Source organism: Oncorhynchus clarkii, chromosome 22 (genome assembly GCF_045791955.1).
Source record: "Oncorhynchus clarkii lewisi isolate Uvic-CL-2024 chromosome 22, UVic_Ocla_1.0, whole genome shotgun sequence".
NCBI classification, from domain to species: domain Eukaryota; kingdom Metazoa; phylum Chordata; class Actinopteri; order Salmoniformes; family Salmonidae; genus Oncorhynchus; species Oncorhynchus clarkii.
In genome coordinates this window covers 10,320,807-10,345,260 of record NC_092168.1, presented here as the reverse complement: position 1 = coordinate 10,345,260, position 24,454 = coordinate 10,320,807, and the positions used below count along the sequence as shown (strand labels likewise).

The following is a 24,454-nucleotide window of genomic DNA, read 5'->3' as shown; positions in this document are numbered from 1 at the left end:
ACGGGAGTTGTAGCGATGAGACAAGATAGTAGCTACTAAACAATTGGATACCACAAAATTGGGGAGAAAAAAGGGGTAAAATTTAGAAAAAAAAGACTGAGACTCTCTCCAATGTGCATCCTTTCAAGCACACCCTTATCATTAACCTGTGGTGAGTTATTCACAATTGTCGATGAACAAATAAGGTTTTATGATGGCTAAATACATAGCAAAATGATAGGTTATCTGTGCCCTGGTCCTATAAGAGCTCTTTGTCACTTCCCACGAGCCGGGTTGTGACAAACTCACACTCATTCTTACGTTTAATAAATGTATTGTATAGTGCAGGCTTACAATGATGGCCAAAAACTACATTTGAAAAACAACATCTGGGTACACAGCTGGAGGTTGAATGTTTGACGGGGTACGGGACTATAAAAAGTTTGGGAAACCACTGATCTACATGATCAGTCTCTGTGTGTAAAATAAAAAGTGGTTAATGTGAACTTAACTTACAGCTAAAAAATGTAAATAAATAAAATCAATGTTATTTGTTGCCTAGACTTTACTGCAAACGACACTCTAGTCTTGAGAAAAAAACAATACACTAATATTGCAGTTAGCCATAACCCCCTTTATAACAGAATGCTTGTGACCACACACATCTAAATATTGCTCTTGGGAAAAAAACATCTTAAAGTACAAATAGAATGAAACAAACAGCAATTCTATTTTTGCTCTATTATAGAGGCCACTATAGTAGACTTCAATCAAGTGCACAAGGCTACATGTGTGCAAAAATAACGTTACATGAGTAAAACATGTAATAACACCCGCTCACTCACACACAAGTGTCACTGTCAAGTTCAACAGAACAAAAGCAATATCTTTGGGCTACACAGCACATTATTACCTTGTACACTTTCTGCCTTTGTACGCATAATTGATCTCTTTCAGGCAGAGAGTATATCTGGCATACCCCTTTTTATCCACTGTACTGAGAGAGGGAACGTGTGTGGTGTTCCTTTCAACTCTATAGTGGCATCCAGCATAAGCCAGGCCCAGCTCCAGCTACAATTGATCCCTGAATCCACAAGCAATGCCTCATTTTCACCTAATTCTCTCATTCTGAAAATGAACCACAGACTGTAGAAGGAAAACATTAGTTCACAGATAGTAGTTAGTTTGTTAGCTAGTTTCTCACAGATTGCCGGGGTCCAGTAAGCAACTAACGCTTTATAACTTGAGGAAAGGCAAGGAGTCCTATACGCTACCAGTTAATACTATAGTGAATTGGTTAGGATTGCTAATGTTAGCTCATCTGATGTTGTAGCATTAGCTAGCCATCGTTAGTGGTCTGACTTTATTAGCCAGCTAATTTTCACACCATAAACTCAATTATTTGATCAGTTAAGTTGGCGGCAGCGTAGCCGCCAACTTGGTGTTGGACTAGTAACCGGAAGGTTGCAAGTTCAAACCCCCGAGCTGACAAGGTACAAATCTGTCGTTCTGCCCCTGAACAGGCAGTTAACCCACTGTTCCTAGGCCATCATTGAAAATAAGAATTTGTTCTTAACTGACTTGCCTAGTTAAATAAAGGTAAAATAAAATAAAAATAAATAATGTTGCCCAACATTTCTCTGGCTAGCTAACAGAGAATTTGATCCAGCTAGCAAGACACTTAACACTTAGGCTGACCTCTGAGACGGGGGGGGGGGGGGGGGGGGTCAGGTTTCTCACCTACCTCTTCGTTATCGTTCAGGGGATGTGCTGCTTAAACTGGAAAACTGCCTTTCCACTCTCCTCTGTCTTTCCAGAGCGCACGCTGATGCTGTAACTAGCAAATTGGTTGTCTCTTCTCTCTTCAGTCGCATGCTGCATTCTGCTGTTATGTGAACAATTGGCTGAGCCTTGGATACAGCCAGGATTGCTCCAAACGCGCATCCCTCGTTTGCTTACAGCCAGTAGTATGTCCCCTCTCCCAAACTTTTCTCATCGGATCTACACGAATCATGTAGGTCACCTATTTTGGATTCAAAATGCAGAATTTCGGCAAAAGGTGACTAGTTTGCATCCCTGAATCTAGAAAACGTTTATAAAATACCTGAACATAGCATCTCTACCTTGCACAAATACAGCAGTGTCTGTCACACTCACTTGCACAGCAAACTGCAGACTGGAACGATGTTGCAAATTCGCTAGGAAGAGCGCAAGCTCAAGCCAGACAGACACATTTCTCAAATTGATGTATTAAACGATTGGTGGTCGATTTAAAAAAGAATTCACGGCCATTCTGTCACAGGTTCCGTTTATGTGATTGTTGTTCCCTTGGGTTACCTCTGGAGGGCACCCTTGCCTTGTGTTCCAGTTTCCAGGTTACCCTAATTATTACTTATTGGTTTCACCTGGTTTTGATTACTTTCTTAGTTCACCTGGTTGCCTTGCTAATTAGGTTCCTCTGTTGCTTGTATCTGTGCTTAGGTCTTATGTTTAGTTGACTCTTGCCTTGTTTTTGTCAAGACTTTAAGTAAAGAGGTGAATTTACCTTTACCTCTGCTTGCTGTGTTTCACTGTGACTTGGTTCAAGTTCGTACAAAGATCACCGCAACACATTGGTTTTCCATAATTGTCAGTATATGATTAGAAAATGACCAGTCCCCTTACCTACCCCTCTTAAAAACAGCACTATTTAGGCCTATCACATCATGCTAAAATCTGATGGCTACAGCTGGCAACTATTTGGTTGTAACCCCTAAGCTTTTTTCAAGCTTACCCTATCAGGTATGCTTTCCATCTTCAATCTCAGAGGCCTCGCTATATTTCCCATCTAGAGTTTACAAAATGCTTGAGAGTTCATGGACAGGAGGGGGGAAATAAAGGAATAGGCCTATCCACTTGAGTGGATATAAAATATATTAAACTAGGCGGCAAAGATGGGGTGAGCAGGTGGTCTAAGCTGGTTGCCGTGGCTACATCGTAAGTAGAACCCTATTCCTGATTAGGGATGTGACAAATGCAAAATATATATATTAGCGTTTAACAACAGCAATTTTTTTCATTGTTTATTTAAATGATACACGAATTCACAATGCAGATATGGTTCTGCATATGACAGCTAGGGAGCAATGCAGTTCCATCTACCGAAGTCATGGCTATCAGACAGAGCTCACCTTACTGCTGTCCCCCAACCCCAGACATTGGGGCGGCCGGTAGCCTAGTGGTTAGAGCGTTGGGCCATTAACCAAAAGGTTGCTGGATCGAATCCCCGAGCTGACAAATCTGTTGTTCTGCCCCAAGGCAGTTGTTCCCCGGTAGGCTGTCATTGTAAATAATAATTTGTTCAATTTAAAAAAATTAAAAACCATTGACATCAACACTGTGATTTTTGAAACTCCGCCCCTTCTTTCTTGTGAAGAGCTGCTGCCAGCAATGATTTGGATCTCAGCATTTCTCCCTTTCAAATGGTGAAGCATTACACTTGTACTGCCACTGTAGCTCAATTCCAGCTCACAAAGGTTGCACCTTTTCATTTAAACTTCTCAAAGTATTGCCTTACAGGACTTCGCTGCTGTCGCCTCCCTGCCTCAGTCTTTGCCATTGTTACAACTGTTAATGCGGAGCACTTTATATCTGTGGCTAGGGTTGCAAAATTTGGGGAACTTTCCCTGGTTTGCCCGAAATCCCAGTTGACGATTTCTAGAATCAGGAGAGAATAAGCAGAGAATCCAGAATCCGCCAACCAGGATTTCTGGAAAACAAGGGAATATAATTGAAAATGTTGCAACCCTATCTGTGGCAAATAATTTGAAAGACGCATATCTCCTACAAAGTTACAGCATTATTGCATTAGGTATTTGTTTACTTGTTTGTGTACTCTAAAAGTGTAATAAACCTTTTATAAAATCCCATAACCATACATATCTAGATTAGCCTGTAGATTAATTCATTCAACACAAATGTAGCGATATTACAGCACCAATTATGTTGAGATTTGTTAAGGATTAGTCAGTCATGTAAATTCCCAGCAGAAATAGATAATAGTCTCTGTGACCGTGAGATGTAACACTTTACTGTCGTCATCACAGGTTTTATTAGACATACTGAAACGACAAGACTCAAATGACTGCTGCAATGACTGGTTATAATTGTGCAGCAGCACATGTATTAAATATGACAAGGAAATATTATGCAGGAAAACAAAAATGAAAACCTCTAAAACCAGCCACTCCTGATAAACAATCAGGCAGAAGAAAACATCAACTACTGTTATGTCTTTAGACTCTTTATCAGACAGAATAAACACAGATGCTGTCCTTAGGGAACTGCTTCGACTACTTTGTCAATTTCTCTAAAAGCCTTTATATTCCAGCAGCAGCGATCTGTTACCCTCTCAGGCTAACCAACCAGACCGCCCTCAACAACACACATGCAGCATATGGTTCGACATGAGCAGTGACGAGCCTGCTGCTTTTATGAGTGGGGGACATCCCTCTTTCTGCCTATCCCTCCTCCACGTCAGATCATGACTCAATAATCCTCACAAATCTTCTCTCACTCTCTCTATTATCCTAGTGGTTTACGTCGGCCAATTAGCCATCTGCCACCCTGGTGGCGCGGTGCAGTATAGACTGAGCCTGGTGCTTCTGGCTGGCCGCCCGAGGGGAGAGGGGACGGGGAGAGAGGGTTCAGTATACACCCATTGTTCCGGCTGACAGTGGGGGCATCGGAGACCACCCCCCCCCCCCCCCACCCCGCTAGTCTACCCATGAAGCACAGCCACCATTAACTACTGGGGCCAGGCCAGTCAGTCAGTCAGTGTGGTACCACTACCAGGAGGAGGGAGGGGGTTGCCCGGCGATGAAGTACCCAGGCCAGGGCTAGTCACGGTGGGGTGGAACCTGCCTGTCTGTCGGTCTGCCTCTCAGACTGCAGGGACACCATGACTCCATTCAGTTAGCGGTGTTTCATTCCCTTTCACAGATTCTCTTTCATGTGCCAAGATCACAACACCCTGGCCTGCATTGTTTATGTTTGGTCAGAGCAGATGTGCCGTTTTGTAAGTAGGTCTATACTGTCTCAATTGTCAATGCATGACTTGGCAAAATAGGCACTGCACTGAGGTAGACTACACATTAAATTACCATTGTAACAATCATGTAATAATGATCTGTTACTTTTAATTGTATGGGCCTATTACCAAGGGGGAAATGAAGTGAAAACATAACAAAGCAAAGCGAGCCGTGTGAATTAACGTAAATATTTGCCCTGACACTGAGGAGCCAACTACACCGAGGTGTTTTTATGTGATGTTTTACGTGCATGTGATGCGCCACGCATGAATCAGGTGACTGAATGCATGGAGTTCCTCATCTGCAGTGCCATGACATTACCCAACAAAGTGGAGCTATCCAAATCAAATCAAATGTTATTGGTCACATACACATATTTAGCAGATGTTATTGCAGGTGTAGAGAAATGCTTGTGTTCCTAGCTCCAACAGTGCAGTAGTATCTAACAATTCACAACAATACACACAAATCTAAAAGTAAAATAATGGAATTAAGAAATGTATAAGTATTAGATTGAGCAATGTCGGAGTGGCATTGACTAAAATACAGTAGAATAGAATACAGTATATACATATGAGATGAGTAAAGCAGTATGTAAACATTATTAAAGTGACTAGTGTTCCATTATTAAGGTGGCCAGTGATTCCAAGTCTATGTATACAGGACAGCAGCCTCTAAGGTGCAGGGCGGCATAACGGTCAACCTTAGCTTTTAAATTAAGTGAAAAAGCATCGCCCCTCACCAAACTCAGCTCAGATAATAAGCATCAGAACCTAAGCCTAACCGTCCAGTCCAGGCAGCCTTTGTGTCATTGAGAGCATCCCAAATGGCAGCATATTCCCTACATAGGTAGTGCACTATATAGGGAATCGGGTGCCATTTGGGACGCAAGCACTGGCTCCCTGAGGGAGCAGGTCCTATATCACACGGTGAAGTGGAAAATGAAAAAGGTCCTGGGGGCACCAGGGTCAACCAGCTGCCCTAGCAGATTTGAGCAAGCTGTGTGACAACACACACACACACACTACACCCCACTCTCATATTTAGCACCAACACACTGGCTAGGGCTTTTAATAATGAATAGAGCTAACCCTCTACAACGCCCAATAGCCACTAAGGAACTGTCTAAATATAATTTGGGTTTTATAACACAAATACAAAATGTAGGTCTAGTTGTGTTATCAATTCATTTGGTTAATAAGCCTACTTCATATTCACAATGTCGGGAAGGTCCAATCAGCTAAAGTAGCCCCTTTCAACCCAGCTGCTCTGGGGGGGGGGGGGTTTCCTCAGCTTGACTTATTTCTGGCAGACTGAAATGCTAAAGCAAATCAAATACTAATCCACGAGTTTGCCTCTGTCAATCTTCGGAAATTATTACCCGGACTGATGATGGCCCTCGCTCTGCTAGGGAACTACTTAAAAGCCAAGAGCAACAGCCAAAATTACCAAGCAAAGTGATTGCCATGGCTACCAATGACATATAATCAAAAAGGCAGACGGAGGGAGAAATACAGTTCTACACAGCCCTCTGATTACTTTGTGAGCCTGAAGAGGAAAACACCTATGTCATGTACACAAGAATCCGCTTCGACTCGGAATCCACTTTACAAAGAGGGGCGAATTAAAGTTTGCATTCGAGGTTAATCTACCTCTAAGCTCCGAATAAGCAGGCCTGGAGTCTCCTGTGAGGCCCGGGACATAAACCCACTTCAAGTGCTCTTTCAGCCGGCCGTTGTGAATGGATTACTACTCATTCAGCCACATAATGTCTTTCTCTCGCACGGTAAACACCCACTCCTGGTTGGTGCTGTGGTTGAGTGGGAATGGGCAAGGGGCCTTTCATGGTTTATGGTCTCTCCCCCTGCCTGCCTGGCCCCCAGGGTAGGGCCTGCCATGTTGTATCAATACAACTATCAATGATAGATCGTAGATGGAGAAACAGGAGCAGATGTCCTCTTTTGGTCTTCACTGTACCACCACAGCAAAGTCATATTCCTCGCCAGTGGCTTTTACAGATCTCACCATCTGGGAGTCATTTCAATTCCATCTTGGTGTAGAAGAAGAAAAAGCCAGCGCTGCTGTAGTGTGGTTCTGCAGACCTTGACACCAAAGGCAGAATGTATCTGGGCCCGGGGCGCCACTTTTCCCCCAGCTTGTGTTTTGTCCCACTTCCTGGTTCTTATCTGCTCTCCACCTACAGTGGAGGATGCCTGATAGATTATGCTCCAGTTACAATGAGGATGCTTTGCATAAAAACAGTAAGAGCCTTTCCAGTACGACCTCCCTCTGAGGAAAGAGGAAGGGAGCTCCTACTCTCATTCTAACTGACTTACAAAAAAGGAGGGAACACAGTCAGACAGCCACAACTAAAAGAATATGGCACCCTATTCCCTTTATAGTGCACTACTTCACCCTATTCCACTACCTTTGACCAGTGTATTCCCTATAGTGCACTACATTTGACCAAAGCCAAGGCCCTGAAAAAACTTTGTGCATTATTTAGGGAATAGGGTACCATTTGGGATGTAGACCTACTCTTTTGCCCGGCCCTAATAACCGCTTATCCCACTAATTAAGCTGTAAATGGAGATACATATCTACTTCGTAGTGGGTGCGTGGCGGCAGAGCTGGGTGTGATTCCCATGCACTAGACTAGAGTGAGATGAAGAGGCAGGGTGTGTCCCCCCTTCTCCAGTAGAGCAGGCAGAATGTGTGCGACACACACACACGGCAGACTTCTCAGGGATACACATTGTGTAGAGGCACTAAACATGAGCAGTGTCAGACGGCTAGGGTTGTCCCTGAGAAACTGCCTTTCCACTGTGATGGGAGTCCCCCACTGACGGATACAGGCACCCATTAAGCAGTTCAGGGTGTGTATACTCTACTTTATGAATGGCATAATATCATCTTCACTTCCCCTGATGCCAAGTGTTTACTAACACATACTGTATCTCTGTGTGTGTGTGTGTGTGTGTGTGTGTGTGTGTGTGTGTGTGTGTGTGTGTGTGTGTGTGTGTGTGTGTGTGTGTGTGTCTATGAGGGTAAATATCCAACAAAAGCAAGTGTCCTTTATACACTTTCCTTCCCCAATACAGCCTAATTGAACATTCATATACAAAGTATGACATAATTTTACAGATTTCCTCAATTCAATGCTTACAGAGTGTAAATGAATACCAATGACTGTGAAAACCACACTCTTTGGACTGGTAACTAAGCCGAGGAACTCACAGAAACCAAGTGTGGCTATGAATGAGATGGATTTGCCATAGGTTCAACACAATAGCCTACCCCAAACAACACTGGATGTCTCAAAACGTTTCACTTCACAGAGGGAAATGGTTTCAAATACTGTACTTTCATCCTACCGGTTTTGAAAAACGCATCCGTATCGGAATCATTTGGACCCTCCTCGGCTCCTTCAGCTGAATTCATGTTTTCTCCTTGAGGATGTCAGAGACAATGTAGCGCAAAATATATCCAGTGATTACTATAACCAAATCAGTGCACGAGCTTCTTCATGTTCTTGAGTTCTTTGTCACAGCTGTTCGCTTTCCAGTCGTAGGTTCCCGTCCTTGTTACAAGCTCCAAGGAGCAGGGCTGTATTTTGCGCTCTATTGTTTAAAACTCTACCTCCTCCTCTCGCAGCCCCGGCGCCACAAAAGGAAGCCAATGCGCGTGTGACACAATTGAAGATACCGTAAGATTGCAAATGGGTTGTTCTACTGGCAAAACAACGGATGTATTATAAACGACACACGTCTTGAGTATAATACAGCCGGAGCAGATGTAGCCTACAAAGAAAAGGCATCAGCATGTGGTTGCATTAGAACGGTTTCTTGGCAGTTAATTCTAGTGATGTCATGAAATCTGCATAATTGTACTGGTCTGGCTATATAAAAAAAAAGCATCAACATGATTTTACATCTGTACGTTTTCAGGAAAAAAAAACGCATAATAAGCAGGCTAATATCCGTATATTCCAACAAATTAGTTGTATTCTTATTGATTGTAAAATCCACTAATCGCGCAGATACAAGCAGTATCATCAGGGGTGTATTCCTAACAATAGCTCAGAATCGGACCCCTTCGCACCCTCCTCCGCCCCTAAACACACGCCCCCTAAACAAACCCCTTTCCCTAAACAGGTAATTGCTGGTGAGTAAAGTGCTCGCTGTAGAAAAAGTTTACACAAGAAGCCATGTAATTAAATATAACTACTTTCTACAAACCTATGTTTTTTTAGCGGGGGGGGGGGGGGGGGCAAATCACAAAATTAAAAATCACCCTGCTAAGGATCATGACTAGAAAAAAACGATTTGTTAATCGATTGGCCAACCCCTCTCGCTCCCTTCATCCCATGAGTTAACAAGACAACGTCCTGCTATTCAAATGCACCATTGTTGGTCCCGCTGATGCCCTCTATCGAGAGATATGTCATAAAAGGCCTAATTAGGAGGAAATTCGATATGGGAGGCCATGGGAACAATCCCAAAAGTAATTCTATGACATTTAATAGCCTGATTCTTGTCAGCAGTTTCCGGTGGATTTGAATTAAGTATTTGTGTAGCTTTCCCCAAACATGAAAGAAGATTAAAGTTAAGGATCGCTGTTGATATTTCATTAGGCTTATTAAAATCATAAATGGATCGCATTCAATGTGGCACTGTTATCACGCTGTTGTCTGTCTGCTCGATAGAAAGCTAAACATTACCCTCTAGTGGTAGCCTGTTTTTTTCTGTTGACCACCAACAACGTGAGACAGCGCAATTAAACCTAAACGTCACAAGAACGTCACGCTAGCGGCGTTACTTGGCTACCTACCTGGCAGGTATTCGTTTAAAAATAAACATATTAAACAGAAACGGAGAGGAGTAGGCTATACTAGATGTGTTTTCTTTCTTGGGATAGAGCTAAAAGAGTTTAAGTAAGTTTTTTTTATTTTATCTTATTTATTATTTATGTTGGAATTCATACCTATGTTAAAAAAAACATGCCTGTGCTCACTGGCAGAAAAACACGTTGGATTGTTACCACTAAAGCTAATGGTTAGTCCTGAACAAAACATAAAAAAATTAAAATTAAAAAGGGGCTTAATGTTACATTTTCTATCAAGGCAAACTTGAAAAACAGTGGGATGAACTTCTTGATTTAAAAAAATAACCACTTGATTTACTTGGCATTTCGATAGAAATATGTAAAAACAGCATGACAAACCAATTCATCCAGGCATCAGGATTTGAATGGTGACATGGGGGCTCGAAAATCACTATTAGGGTGCAACAAATAACAATCAAAAACATGTAACATGTTTAAATTAAATAACAGCCTAAAGAAATGATATAGGGGTGTGAACATAAATTATAAGAATAATGAAAAGAAAAACGGAAAAAGTTTGCTATATAGCTAGTAGATGAAAAAACATTGATAAAATGCCTCTCTCTCTCTCTCTCGCTCTCTCTCTCTCTCTCTCTCTCTCTCTCTCTCAGAACACCTTTAGGACCCTTTGTGTTCCCAGACATGTCTAGGCCTAATTCAAGTGGAAGTGGATGCAGTCACACTGGAATGAGTGTTCATATTCCACAAGAGTTGCCAGACTTTTTGCTGCAGTTCACCAAAGATGCCATCAGAGCTCAGCCAGAGGATATTATTGAGTATTCCACTGCGTGAGTTCAAAAAACACTTGAAGGAGCAGATGCTTCTTTGCATTCCAGCATTTCACTGTATGCACCATATTTTATTGTAAACACACAGTGAGGAGGTTTCAAAGCCCATACTATTTTGTTTGTGTAGGTACTTCACAGCTATGGTGAAAGGACAGCCTTTTTCAGTGAAGCCAAATCCTGAAACCAAACTGGAACTGACAAATGAGATATTGGGAATTCTACATTCCCAGGTATAATATCTCAGGTCTTTTCTTGATGTATGATTTGAGTACACTTGCAGTTAACAAATTGTCATGATGCCGAATCAAGCAACACAGGTTAGGCCAACTAACCTGGAGTCCTTTTAAAATCCATCTCCCAGTTATCTGAAAGGGAGACCGTTAGAAAGTTGGAGATTGGGCTCATATGGAAAAGTTTGAATATGCCAGAGAATACCTTGAACCACATCCTTTCAATGGGAAAGTTTGGTGAAGAAATTGAATGGAACAAATTCCTTGCTTCATGCTGCAGTTATCTTGGAAAGGTAAATCATATTTACTAAATATAAATGCATTGAACATGTAATTGTTTTTATGTCATTTCATTGTAGAATGTGCATCTCTCACATTACCAATGAGGTGTCTCCCTTGAAAAAGTGAACTACTGAGCTCAATGGGACTTCCTAGTTAAATAAAGGTTCAATTAAAAAAAGTACACAATATTAAAAAGAAAGTCAACCTCTAAGTCCATCTCTTGACAGAATGTCAAAGATGCCTTGACTCAGGCCTGCTACATAATGAACTGCGATTCCAACTGTAAGCCTCCAGATGCATGTGTGTCCTTTGAAACCTTCCGGTTTCTCTACACCTACCTGGCAGTTGGGAATGAGAACATCTCACAGTCGCAGATTGACAGAGTTCTCAGCTATCTACAAAAGAGAGCGTGAGTACAAAGCATTTATGACACCTCGATAGATAGGGTTTGAAGATGATAAATTATTCTTTTATTTTCTCTGTATCCTGTTTTGTTTCTCACAGGATCTCGAACAACGGTGTGGTAAAAGTATCAGACTTCATCAACAATCGCAAATTGCGTCTGGATCCAACTAACTGATTCATCTTTACAGGCTGTCAATCAGGTCCCATTGTAGTGGAAATAAATATGATTATATTTAACTTAGACTCGAAGTAGTATTTTTTTCTGCTTTACATTGACTGCTAAAACATTTGATCTTACAAGTTTTATTTTATATCGCTTTGGTACTATTTTCACAAGTATGTGGTAAATTTTCACAACTCTTAGTACAAAACTCCAAACTGCTCTCACTTGTAACGCAGCCAGTCTTTCAGTCAAAACCTGTCATTGTGCATTCACTTAGATTGTAAACATCTCTCACCACACAACCATTGATTTTGAAATCTAATGATAACATTGGTTTAATGATCAATCCACAATATAATGATATATTGTCAATTTAGTCAGTTTAACTGTCAGTTAATCCAATAGTAAATAATGCAAGATACGCGTTTCAGAACACTTAGACATGCTGAAAGGAATATTCTACATAATATCTATCCAATGTGTAATCAAAGGTGTGATCAATGAAGACATCCTCTAAAATAATTCATGCAAACAAAAATGTTTCTCATATAACTGCAACATAGGTGCACTGTGTGTAATCAAATGTAACAAAAAATCGAATTAATGAAAATAACACAATGTTTTGCACGCACTCATTTGCATCAAGCCTGTCTTGAGCATTTGGCCATAAATTCTCATCCATATCACAGTGAATGCCCTCATTGTTCATGCACCGCAGGAAAAACCTTTTGGCATAGCGAATCCAAACTTGACATTGGCCTCATCCATGGCCATAAAGAGGGTGGCATGCTCATGGGATGGTGATCGTACACGTTCCACCTTCATGCTGGGAAAAAAAATCCTCAAAAGGGTTGAGAAAAGGAAAGTATGGGGCAGGTATAGGGCCACAAATCGGGGATGGACCCGAAACCATGCCTTTATGGTGGATCCTGACATTGACAATGACATAGGTGACCCCTTGACCTTGACAGGCCTGCTCAATTTCATTTAGAAACACAATGGCCCAGGTCCTACCACCCCAACTTCAGAGATAGCTGCGCACATGGAGATGTTTCCCCCACTTTGTCCAGGCACTTGGACGGTCGCCCGTTGACCGATGAGTTTTGGCCAGGTTAAAGCACGCTTCATCAACAAAGATATACTTGTGATGGTTCACAGCAGCATCAAGCATCATCTCCTTCTAAAAATATATTTTGGTTAGTTATTTTTACAGTATAGTTCCAATATGATATTGTGAAGTAGTATGTGCATCTAATAATAAAAGTAATACAGTATATAGTGTTGTACCTGAACATACTGTCACGCCTGACCTTAGTATTCTTTGTTTTCTTTATTGTTTTGGTTAGGTCAGGGTGTGACATGGGTGATGTATGTGTTTTTGTACTGTCTAGGGGTTTTGTAGGTTTATGGGGTTGTTTACCATCTAGGTGTTTATGTATGTCTATGGTTGCCTAGATTGGTTCTCAATTAGAGGCAGCTGTTTATCGTTGTCTCTGATTGGGAACCATATTTAGGCAGCCATCTTCTTTGGGTATTTTGTGGGTTATTGTCTATGTTAGATTCCTGTGTCTGCACTATATATATATATATATATATATATATATATATATATATATATATATATATATATATATATATATATATTTATTTATTTAGCTTCACGTTTGTTTATGTGTTTCTTCGTCGTCATTAAAGTAACATGTATTCATATCACGCTGCGCCTTGGTCTCCTCCATTCAACAACCGTGACACATACTCTGCCCGCTGTTGTTTCACCTGATTGTTGTTTCTCTCAAAAGGCACCAGGTAAATATGTGTTTCATAGATACCTGGTGCCTCTTCAAAAGGCGGGCGATTGAGCAGATCTGTCAAGGTCACTTGGTCTGAAGCAAAGTGATGAAATCTGTTGGTACTCTCAAAGATTAGTGCTTTGGTTCATCAGGCTTGCTTCCTAACTTTAGACCATAGCTTTATTTACCCATATCTCATTTAATGTAATATTGTCTGGGCCAGTACATATGCTTCCTACCTACACTTATTAATCATCATACAAAATAACCTCAGCTTTGTTTAAGAGGCTCAATATCTTGTTTATGTATGACATTAATGTACTCCAATTCTGCACTTTCATCTACAAATACTCACACCCCCCAGACAGTTACCTAAACCCTTCAATGGATTCTTCCAGGTTCAGTCTGACATCCATCAATGTACCATAAGACACTGTGATAACCTTCCCCCTCCCCACTGCCGCACCTCACATAGTCAATTCTCTATCAGATACAGAGGTGCCATACTCAGGAATTCTTATCTTCACATTGCAAAAATATCATCATCCCTCAATAACTTCAAGCGAAGACTTGGGGTCAGCTGGATGAACCAAACTACTCAGTAATCTCCTCCATATAGCCTATAGCCTAACTCTCACATGCACACACACATTTAAACAAATATGTGTATATATATATATACAGTGCCTTGCGAAAGTATTCGGCCCCCTTGAACTTTGCGACCTTTTGCCACATTTCAGGCTTCAAACATAAAGATATAAAACTGTATTTTTTTGTGAAGAATCAACAACAAGTGGGACACAATCATGAAGTGGAACGACATTTATTGGATATTTCAAACTTTTTTAACAAATCAAAAACTGAAAAATTGGGCGTGCAAAATTATTCAGTCCCTTTACTTTCAGTGCAGCAAACTCTCTCCAGAAGTTCAGTGAGGATCTCTGAATGATCCAATGTTGACCTAAATGACTAATGATGATAAATACAATCCACCTGTGTGTAATCAAGTCTCCGTATAAATGCACCTGCACTGTGATAGTCTCAGAGGTCCGTTAAAAGCGCAGAGAGCATCATGAAGAACAAGGAACACACCAGGCAGGTCCGAGATACTGTTGTGAAGAAGTTTAAAGCCGGATTTGGATACAAAAAGATTTCCCAAGCTTTAAACATCCCAAGGAGCACTGTGCAAGCGATAATATTGAAATGGAAGGAGTATCAGACCACTGCAAATCTACCAAGACCTGGCCGTCCCTCTAAACTTTCAGCTCATACAAGGAGAAGACTGATCAGAGATGCAGCCAAGAGGCCCATGATCACTCTGGATGAACTGCAGAGATCTACAGCTGAGGTGGGAGACTCTGTCCATAGGACAACAATCAGTCGTATATTGCACAAATCTGGCTTTTATGGAAGAGTGGCAAGAAGAAAGCCATTTCTTAAAGATATCCATAAAAAGTGTTGTTTAAAGTTTGCCACAAGCCACCTGGGAGACACACCAAACATGTGGAAGAAGGTGCTCTGGTCAGATGAAACCAAAATTGAACTTTTTGGCAACAATGCAAAACACTATGTTTGGCGTAAAAGCAACACAGCTGAACACACCATCCCCACTGTCAAACATGGTGGTGGCAGCATCATGGTTTGGGCCTGCTTTTCTTCAGCAGGGACAGGGAAGATGGTTAAAATTGATGGGAAGATGGATGGAGCCAAATACAGGACCATTCTGGAAGAAAACCTGATGGAGTCTGCAAAAGACCTGAGACTGGGACGGAGATTTGTCTTCCAACAAGACAATGATCCAAAACATAAAGCAAAATCTACAATGGAATGGTTCAAAAATAAACATATCCAGGTGTTAGAATGGCCAAGTCAAAGTCCAGACCTGAATCCAATCGAGAATCTGTGGAAAGAACTGAAAACTGCTGTTCACAAATGCTCTCCATCCAACCTCACTGAGCTCGAGCTGTTTTGCAAGTAGGAATGGGAAAAAATTTCAGTCTCTCGATGTGCAAAACTGATAGAGACATACCCCAAGCAACTTACAGCTGTAATCGCAACAAAAGGTGGCGCTACAAAGTATTAACTTAAAGGGGCTGAATAATTTTGCACGCCCAATTTTTCAGTTTTTGATTTGTTAAAAAAGTTTGAAATATCCAATAAATGTCGTTCCAGTTCATGATTGTGTCCCACTTGTTGTTGATTCTTCACAAAAAAATACTGTTTTATATCTTTGTTTGAAGCCTGAAATGTGGCAAAAGGTCGCAAAGTTCAAGGGGGCCGAATACTTTCGCAAGGCACTGTATATATATATATATATATATATATATATATATATATATATATATACTGCTCAAAAAAATAAAGAGAACACTTAAACAACACAATGTAACTCCAAGTCAATCACACTTCTGTGAAATCAAACTGTCCACTTAGGAAGCAACACTGATTGACAATAAATGTTATATGCTGTTGTGCAAATGGAATAGACAACAGGTGGAAATTATAGGCAATTAGCAAGACACCCCCAATAAAGGAGTGGTTCTGCAAGTGGTGACCACAGACCACTTCTCAGTTCCTATGCTTCCTGTCTGATGTTTTGGTCACTTTTGAATGCTGGCGGTGCTTTCACTCTAGTAGTAGCATGAGACGGAGTCTACAACCCACACAAGTGGCTCGGGTAGTGCAGCTCATCCAGGATGGCACATCAATGCGAGATGTGGCAACAAGGTTTGCTGTGTCTGTCAGCGTAGTGTCCAGAGCATGGAGGTGCTACTAGGAGACAGGCCAGTACATCAGGAGACGTGGAGGAGGCCGTAGGAGGGCAACAATCCAGCAGCAGGATCCGCTACCTCCGCCTTTGTGCAAGGAGGAGCAGGAGGAGCACTGCCAGAGCCCTGCAAAATGACCTCCAGCAGGCCACAAATGTGCATGTGTCTGCTCAAACGGTCAGAAACAGACTCAATGAGGGTGGTATGAGGGCCCGACGTCCACAGGTGGGGGTTGTGCTTACAGCCCAACACCGTGCAGACGTTTTTCATTTGCCAGAGACCACCAAGATTGGCAAATTCGCCACTGGCGCACTGTGCTCTTCACAGATGAAAGCAGGTTTACACTGAGCACGTGACAGACGTGACAGAGTCTGGAGATGCCGTGGAGAACGTTCTGCTGCCTGCAGCATCCTCCAGCATGACCGGTTTGGCGGTGGGTCAGTCATGGTGTGGGGTGGCATTTCTTTGGGGGGCCGCACAGCCCTCCATGTGCTCGTCAGAGGTAGCCTGACAGCCATTAGGTACCGAGATGAGATCCTCAGACCCCTTGTAAGACCATATGCTGGTGCGGTTGGCCCTGGGTTCCTACTAATGCAAGACAATGCTAGACCTCATGTGGCTGGAGTGTGTCAGCAGTTCCTGCAAGAGGAAGGCATTGATGCGATGGACTTGCCCGCCCGTTCCCCAGACCTGAATCCAATTGAGCACATCTGGGACATCATGTCTCGCTCCATCCACCAACGCCACGTTGCACCACAGACTGTCCAGGAGTTGGCGGATGCTTTAGTCCAGGTCTGGGAGGAGATCCCTCAGGAGACCATCCGCCACCTCATCAGGAGCATGCCCAGGCATTGTAGGGAGGTCATACAGGCACGTGGAGGCCACACACACTACTGAGCCTCATTTTGACTTGTTTTAAGGACATTACATCAAAGTTGGATCAGCCTGTAGTGTGGTTTTCCACTTTAATTTTGAGTGTGACTCCAAATCCAGACCTCCATGGGTTGATACATTTGATATTGTGTTATTTTGTTGTCAGCACATTCAACTATGTAAAGAAAAAAGTATTTAATAAGAATATTTCATTCATTCAGATCTAGGATGTGTTATTTTAGTGTTCCCTTAATTTTTTTGAGCAGTGTATATTCTTTTTTAGTTTTTACGTGATTACTGATCAATTCGTTTATAATAAGCAGGTTTCGTTATCTGTTTTATCAAACCGTTTAGATTTTTCTATTTTTTTTGTGGTGTGGTTTTACTTTTTGTATAAACCCTTGGGCTTCCAAGCACACCTGCACACCATTTTTTAAATGTGTTTTTATCTGTGTTGTCTATCACTTGTTTTCTTTGGTGCAAATAAATAAAACAAAAAGGTAAATGGATGCCACATTGGCAAGGTGTCATCGTTCACCTCAATGGCAACCGAATGTAATTCCTGGCCCTCCCCATTTCCCCCACTGCCCCCTCCTGCTGGTCGATCAGCACACGACCACCACCATGGGGTCTTCTGTCAATTCTGAGGTTAGAACAGAGTCTACTGTCAATAGATCATACTGCAAGAATACTGTAACATGTTTTGTGAATGTACATACATTACAATATGTCATTTACTCTAAATGTAATGGTAAAGCATAGTGCATATCCTGCAGACTTACCGCTTTTCTTGGGGAAATGTTCTCATGATCAAATTGAGAGTTGAACTAATCTGTCTGCCTCTGTCATGGTAAGGCTTTTGTTTACCACATGGTCAACGACGATGGCCCAGACTTCATTAGACATAACAGTTCCCTGCCGTTTGCCTCCCTCTCTCTGATGTACACCTCTTTGACAGGGCCCATTCCCACCTCTTTGACAGGGCCCATGCCCATCTCTTTGACAGGGCCCATGCCCACCTCTTTGACAGGGCCCATGCCCATCTCTTTGACAGGGCCCATGCCCATCTCTTTGACAGGGCCCATGCCCATCTCTTTGACAGGGCCCATGCCCACCTCTTTGACAGGGCCCATGCCCACCTCTTTGACAGGGCCCCTTCCCACCTCTTTGACAGGGCCCATGCCCACCTCTTTGACAGGGCCCCTTCCCACCTCTTTGACCTCTTTGACAGGGCCAATGCCCATCTCTTTGACCTCTTTGATGGAGCCCATGCCCTCCTCTCTGAGCCGTTTGATTTCTCTCTCTCCTTTGCTGTCTATACTGCTCCATGTTGAACAAAAATTGCAATTCTTCACACATCCCCTTTTGCAGTATATGGTGACCAAATGTGGTTTCCACAATGTGAAATCAATTAACAATAACGAGTAGTCATTATGTATGGTTACCATGTATCATACATGTCTTTTAGATGTTTATACTTTTACAAGCACACATTTTTTTACTCAAAATCCATATTTAGTAGACAACCCCGTTTAAAATCTATAGGTTTACCAAACGGTGATTAACCATTAAGCACAGTTGGATTAAGTGATGGCCAAATGTATTTAAACAAATGAGAAGAGAATCATATAAAAAGTATCGTGAGCATTGCATTTCACTTTCAATGAAAGGTATTTCTAGATGAAACACTGATTAGGTTTGGTGAAAAAGTTACTGTGTGATTGCGTGTTGAAAATGTGTTTAAGGTTGAGTTGAGTTGTGACATTTTACCACATAATACCAATAGTACTACAAAAGTGGCTTATTTTCCTAAGTAACCTTCATATGATAGCAGCAATGTTTTCACATGGTGCAGAGTTCTGTAGTACAGCCAGTGTGTGCGCGCGCGTGTGTGTACACGCTTGCGTGTTTCTGTGCGCCTGCCTGTGTGTGTACAGTACGCATGCATATTTCTGTGTGTGTTCTGTTTCTACCAGATGCCAGGAAGTGACAGCCTTCCTCAACCAACTAGGTCATCCCCGCTACGGCCACCAATACACAAAGTTTTCTCGGGCTATTAAGCTTGCTCAACTCTGAATGTGTGTGTGTGTGTGTGTGTGTGTGTGTGTGTGTGTGTGTGTGTGTGTGTGTGTGTGTGTGTGTGTGTGTGTGTGTGTGTGTGTGTGTGTGTGTGTGTGTGTGTGTGTGTGCTGTGTAAGGCTGCAAAGTTTTCATTTCACTAGGGCAGTCCAATTAAGATATTTTTTTCTCACTAATTGGTCTTTTAACCAATCACATGAGATCTTTTCACATCAGCTCTTTTTCATTCATGAAAAATAAAGATCAGAATCGGGCTGTCTGTGTAAATGCAGCCTAAGCTACATATAATTTTTATGATTATCTGATTTCTGGCAAACCATGTTGGATTTGGTTTGGTATTTTCTTTGCCCCATAGCTATATCTCCAATTAACTTGTGATAATTGAAACTCTCCTTTGTGTATCTCCTTTGTGTCATCAACAAATGCTAAGTTGAATTTTATTCGCTAAATTGTAATTTCAGAGATAGATTCCTTTGTGTGTTGTGTTCGTGATTGGAATATGTTGTCTACTAGGCCTAGGCTATACATGCGGGTAGATTAGATAATATTGTAAATGGTCCTCTGATTTCTCGGTGTGTTCCAGCTCCTACCGTTTCCATGGTCACCTGAGCATGGAATGTTCTGCAGTCTAAGTGAGCTGTGGGCCAGGCAGCCTGGAGCCATCAGACTATGGCATGTTAACAGGGCATTGAGCACTGGTTCTGCCAGGATCCTCATGCTTTACCCACAGACACAGGCCCACAGGATGAGACAAATGCACAGCAAATGATTAGCATCCAACATCCAGGAAGTCCTAATATGGACACTGCAAACCTAAGTCAGGTTTAAGTTGAGTGTATTATGGGGGGGAGCCTATACCTTGTCTTGGAAGAATGATCATGACTATGTGGACATTTCCCTTAGGATTTCAATTGTTTGGCCAGATTTTACCAAGTGAAGAAAGCAGCTGTACTGTTCATAAAATACATCACAGAGCCATGAAAATCTAGAGACAGTGAAATACCTCCTTTGAGTGCTTAATATGCTCCGATCCTCTTCATTACAAGCTCTATAGAGTATATTACTGAACCCTGGTTATGGGAAACGAAGCCAAGGCACGTACTGCATGCACCCTAAAAGGTATCATTCTTTATAGAGTAGATTTAGCGTATCTGCAAATCACAGGTAAAATAGTATGTAGGAAAAAATTATATTTCGAAAAAGATTGGCCAGATGACCACAGGGTCTTATGGGAGAGTGGGAGAGCTGTTGCATGTATTGAGCAGAGAACTACTCACGGGACAGCTGGGAAAACATCATTTAGTAGGACACTTTCTAACTTCCGTCAGGAGATGGCGCTATAGGCACCAGAAGGCTTGCGTTACATTGTAATGCTGTATGGATAAACAATTGTTATGGATTTTGCAACATATTTGCAACATAATCACTGTCCACAAAAATGACACAAATTGGGCAACTGCAATATTCCCACCAAAAGTCCTAACACAATTAAGTCTCAGTACCTTACACATTTCAGTTTACGAACCAAAAACCTTGCCTCAAAGGACAAGCTGATGTTTTGCCAGCATAGCCAATATCATTCTCCAATTGGAAAATTTTGTGGCCAAAACCAGGCCATAAAACATTCCTAAAAACCACACAGTGGGTTGAATGCTTTAATCAGTGGAGTGTGTTGGCCAATTACAGAGATACAGCCACAAACTGACAGGAAGAAAATAATTACACCATCAACTAAATGAGATAAGCAGATCAGTGGCGCCTGAGATCACCACCCTTTCAAACAGACTCCTCTAAAGGTCAAGGTCAACAAGGTTATACAATAGCTAGCTCTGGTCCAGGGTGTTAGCGCAGCTTTTAACACGGAGCCCCTTAATAACAGCGTTAGCAGCCATACTAACGCCCTGGACCAGAGCAATACAGTAGCCTACATGTTATGGTAAGGTCAGGACCATTTTGAAAATTAGCATTTATGTTATATTATCATAATAAAATGTTCCATACTGGTTCAAATGTTATGGTCGTTTTTAATAGGCCAGTGGAATATATTTGGAAATTGGTGAATTAATAAAAGTGTGGAGTGTGAGAAACACTAGAACACTCCAATAAAGCACACCAAATGTTTTTCACTGCATGATTTAAGATACACAACTAACGTGTAGGAGGAGATGATTTTGCCAACTCTCCATATTGAAACGTAAATGTCAAACTGCCTTCCCTTGAGCAGGGTTAACACTGCATGTGGAGGAAATCACAGAGGGGGGTTTCCTATACATCTGTGTTTCAGACAGTTTAGGATTGTTTTGTCTGGAGTTTTCGTTTGAGGCAGCACTCCCAGAGAATGTTTACTTTTACCTTTCCGGTGGGCTAGCTACTCTTGATCTGATTCCCATGCTGAAGTAGCCTACTGCAAGGCCTGCCTCTTTCTGGAATGGGTAGGGGGGAGTCAACATATTTACATGTAATATGACATTACTTTATAGAAGCTGAACACATAACAGTGTATCTCGTTGTTTTATGACGTTTGTTGTAGCTAACCATCCAGAGGTATAAATACTATTGCTCCTTTGCTTGACCAACACAGTTCATTAGAAGGTAGGAAAAGACACAGTTACAGATAATAAATACACTGATATGCTGATGTACTGATAAACTGAAGTGTAATAGTACAATATAGTACAATATCCACTAGAGAGCACCGATGTAACGCTGATGCTGACCTCTCAATGCACAATTGGAAAATGAGTTAACTGTTTAAAAAAAGTTAGATGAGGTTATGGTGAGTTTGCAGTTTGCAGTTTGACTTATAGAGCTTCCAATGTGTGTTATTTGATCAGTGACCATACTAAATGAACGCCATGCTTCCTTTGCATAAACCTAAGAAACCCCATCACATTATCATCAAATCACAAGTTATATTGACACTTTCTCTCAAGCTCTTTTGTTTCTTGCATATGGGCTGTTTCTTGCATCCAGCCCACTGACATCTTTTTGCTTCCTGTGTTTCCTACATAGCACTGCCATCACTGAGTGTTGACAGGCTGTGAAATCAGCTGCAAGTCAAGAAATGCATTTCACTGGGTTCTGTAACAGCCAGAAGACGTGGCAGGTGTTTTCACTATTCAGCCTCTTACTTGAATCCCACACGGACTAAATGACCATTCCACATGTTACAACTGTCTGCCTCAACTCTTGCGACAGCTCAGCTCCAAGAAGATGTATTTTTCACAGTAATATTTAATCGGCACAGAAATAACTACACTTTAAATGGGGCTTTCAAAAATGGTGTTCAAGCCAGTGGCTGTTTGTCCCTAGTTACCACAGCCACAAAGTCAAAATGAGGCTAGGCATAAGGTTAGCAGTGTGGTTAAGGTTAGGGTTGGGTTTAAAATCTGATTTTAAGAAAATAAATTGCAGAAATAGGTGGGGATTAGCCATAATTAGACTTTGTGGCTGTGGTAACTATTGACAACCCTAGTGGCTCTTGGTGATAGTTGTGAACTATGGTGTTTGAACTGATTGTGGAGTGAATACAGTGACAAATGCAGAGGAGAAACAGCCCTAGACTGTCCTTTTTGTTTTGAGTAATCACAACCTGTCCAGGTAATGATGAAAGTAAGCCTGAGAGGCTATTTCAGTTTCGCAACTGGGTATTCAAGGTAATCAATACATCACTATATATACAAAAGTATATATACATCACTATATATACATCACTATATATACAAAACTATATATACAAAAGATTTGGCCATTACAACCACACCCGTTGTTGACCGGCGTATAAAATCGGGCACACCGCCATGCAATCTCCATAGACAAACATTGGCAGTAAAATGGCCTTACTGAAGAGCTCAGTAACTTTCAACTTTCAACAAGTCAGGTCATCAAATTTCTGCCCTGCTGGAGCAACAACTGCTCAGCCACGAAGAAGTAGGCCACACAAGCTCACAGAATGGGACCACCGAGTGCTGAAGCGAGTAGCGTGTAAAAAGCGTCTGTCCTGGTTGCAACACTCACTACCCAGTTCCAAACTGCCTTTGGGAGCAACATCAGCACAATAACTGTTAGTCGGGAGTTTTATGAAATGGGTTTCCATGGCCGAGCAGCCGCACACAAGCCTAAGATCACCACGTGCAATGCCAAGCGTCGGCTGGAGTGATGTAAAGCTTGACACCTTTGGACTCTGGAGCAGTGGAAACGTGTTCTCTGGTGTGATGAATTATGCGTCACCATCTGGCAGTCCGACAGACTAATCTGTGTTTGGCGGATGCCAGGAGAACTCTACCTGTCTGAATACATAGTGCCAACTGTAAAGTTTGGTGAAGGAGGAAGAATGGTCTGCGGCCGTTTATCATGGTTCGAGCTAGGCCCCTTGGTTCTAGTGAAGGGAAATGTTAATGCTACAACATACAATGACGTTCTAGACGATTCTGTGCTTCCAACTTGGTGGCAACAGTTTGGGAAAGGCACTTTCCTGTTTCAGCATGACAAAATGCAGAAATAGTTTGTCGAGATTGGTGCAGAAGAACTTGACTGGCCTGCACAGAGCCCTGACCTCAACCCCATCAAACACCTTTGGGATGAATTGGAATGCGAACTGCGAGCCAAGCCTAATCACCCAACATCAGTGCCCGACCTCAGTAATGCTCTCGTGGCTGAATGGAGGCAAGACCCCACAGCAATGTTCCAACATCTATTGGAAAGTGTTCTCAGAACAATGGAGGCTGTTATAGTAGCAAAGAGGGCACCAAATCCATATTAATGACCATGATTTTGGAATGAGATGTTCGATGAGCAGGTGTCCACATACTACTCATGTAGTATATGTGTTAAGGACTGAAAGTTGGTTACATTTCAGAATATGGCTTTCTGTTTGTAGGCTATGTGGAATAAGCACTGAATAGCCTATGTAAGTTATCTATTTGAATTTACCAGTTGAAATTTGTGAACTAATCCTCAAATAAATAGTGGAAGAAGCTGAGAGCAAAATACATCATGTAGTTACATCATTTCATACAACAATTTACAAATGCTGTGTGACCCAGACCAGGCAGTACATTTGGGGATAGATCTGCAGATTTTCAGACCTCCCCCTTTCCCATCTCGCACGACCAATGAAAGGTCTCACAACGTATGTTAGGATT

General features: G+C 41.9%; 2 protein-coding genes across 2 annotated transcripts in view; one reads left to right on the top strand and one right to left on the bottom strand.

Moving 5' to 3' along the window:
* Positions 1–8,490, bottom strand: part of LOC139380339 (kalirin-like) — a 281,823-nt gene extending 273,333 nt beyond the window's left edge. Inside the window, exon 1 of the mRNA XM_071122954.1 lies at positions 8,423–8,490. Within this exon, the coding sequence (XP_070979055.1) occupies positions 8,423–8,489 (67 nt within the window). The 5' untranslated portion in view covers position 8,490. The remainder of the gene's footprint in view (positions 1–8,422) is intronic.
* Positions 8,491–10,574: 2,084 nt separating this feature from the next.
* Positions 10,575–11,812, top strand: LOC139380050 (ropporin-1-like). Its single transcript, XM_071122518.1, has 5 exons — positions 10,575–10,720; positions 10,848–10,950; positions 11,082–11,243; positions 11,460–11,641; positions 11,737–11,812. Exons 1-5 carry the CDS (start codon positions 10,575–10,577, stop codon positions 11,810–11,812), a joined length of 669 nt encoding a protein of 222 aa, XP_070978619.1.
* The last annotated feature ends 12,642 nt before the right edge of the window (positions 11,813–24,454 follow it).

Excerpts from the sequence above, each read along its gene's own strand:
- LOC139380050 (XM_071122518.1), top strand. The coding sequence starts at position 10,575 with ATGTCTAGGCCTAATTCAAGTGGAAGTGGATGCAGTCACACTGGAATG. Across the intron at positions 10,951-11,081 it reads TGGGAATTCTACATTCCCAG|TTATCTGAAAGGGAGACCGT; the intron begins GTATAATATCTC and ends TCCATCTCCCAG. Across the intron at positions 11,244-11,459 it reads GCTGCAGTTATCTTGGAAAG|AATGTCAAAGATGCCTTGAC; the intron begins GTAAATCATATT and ends ATCTCTTGACAG.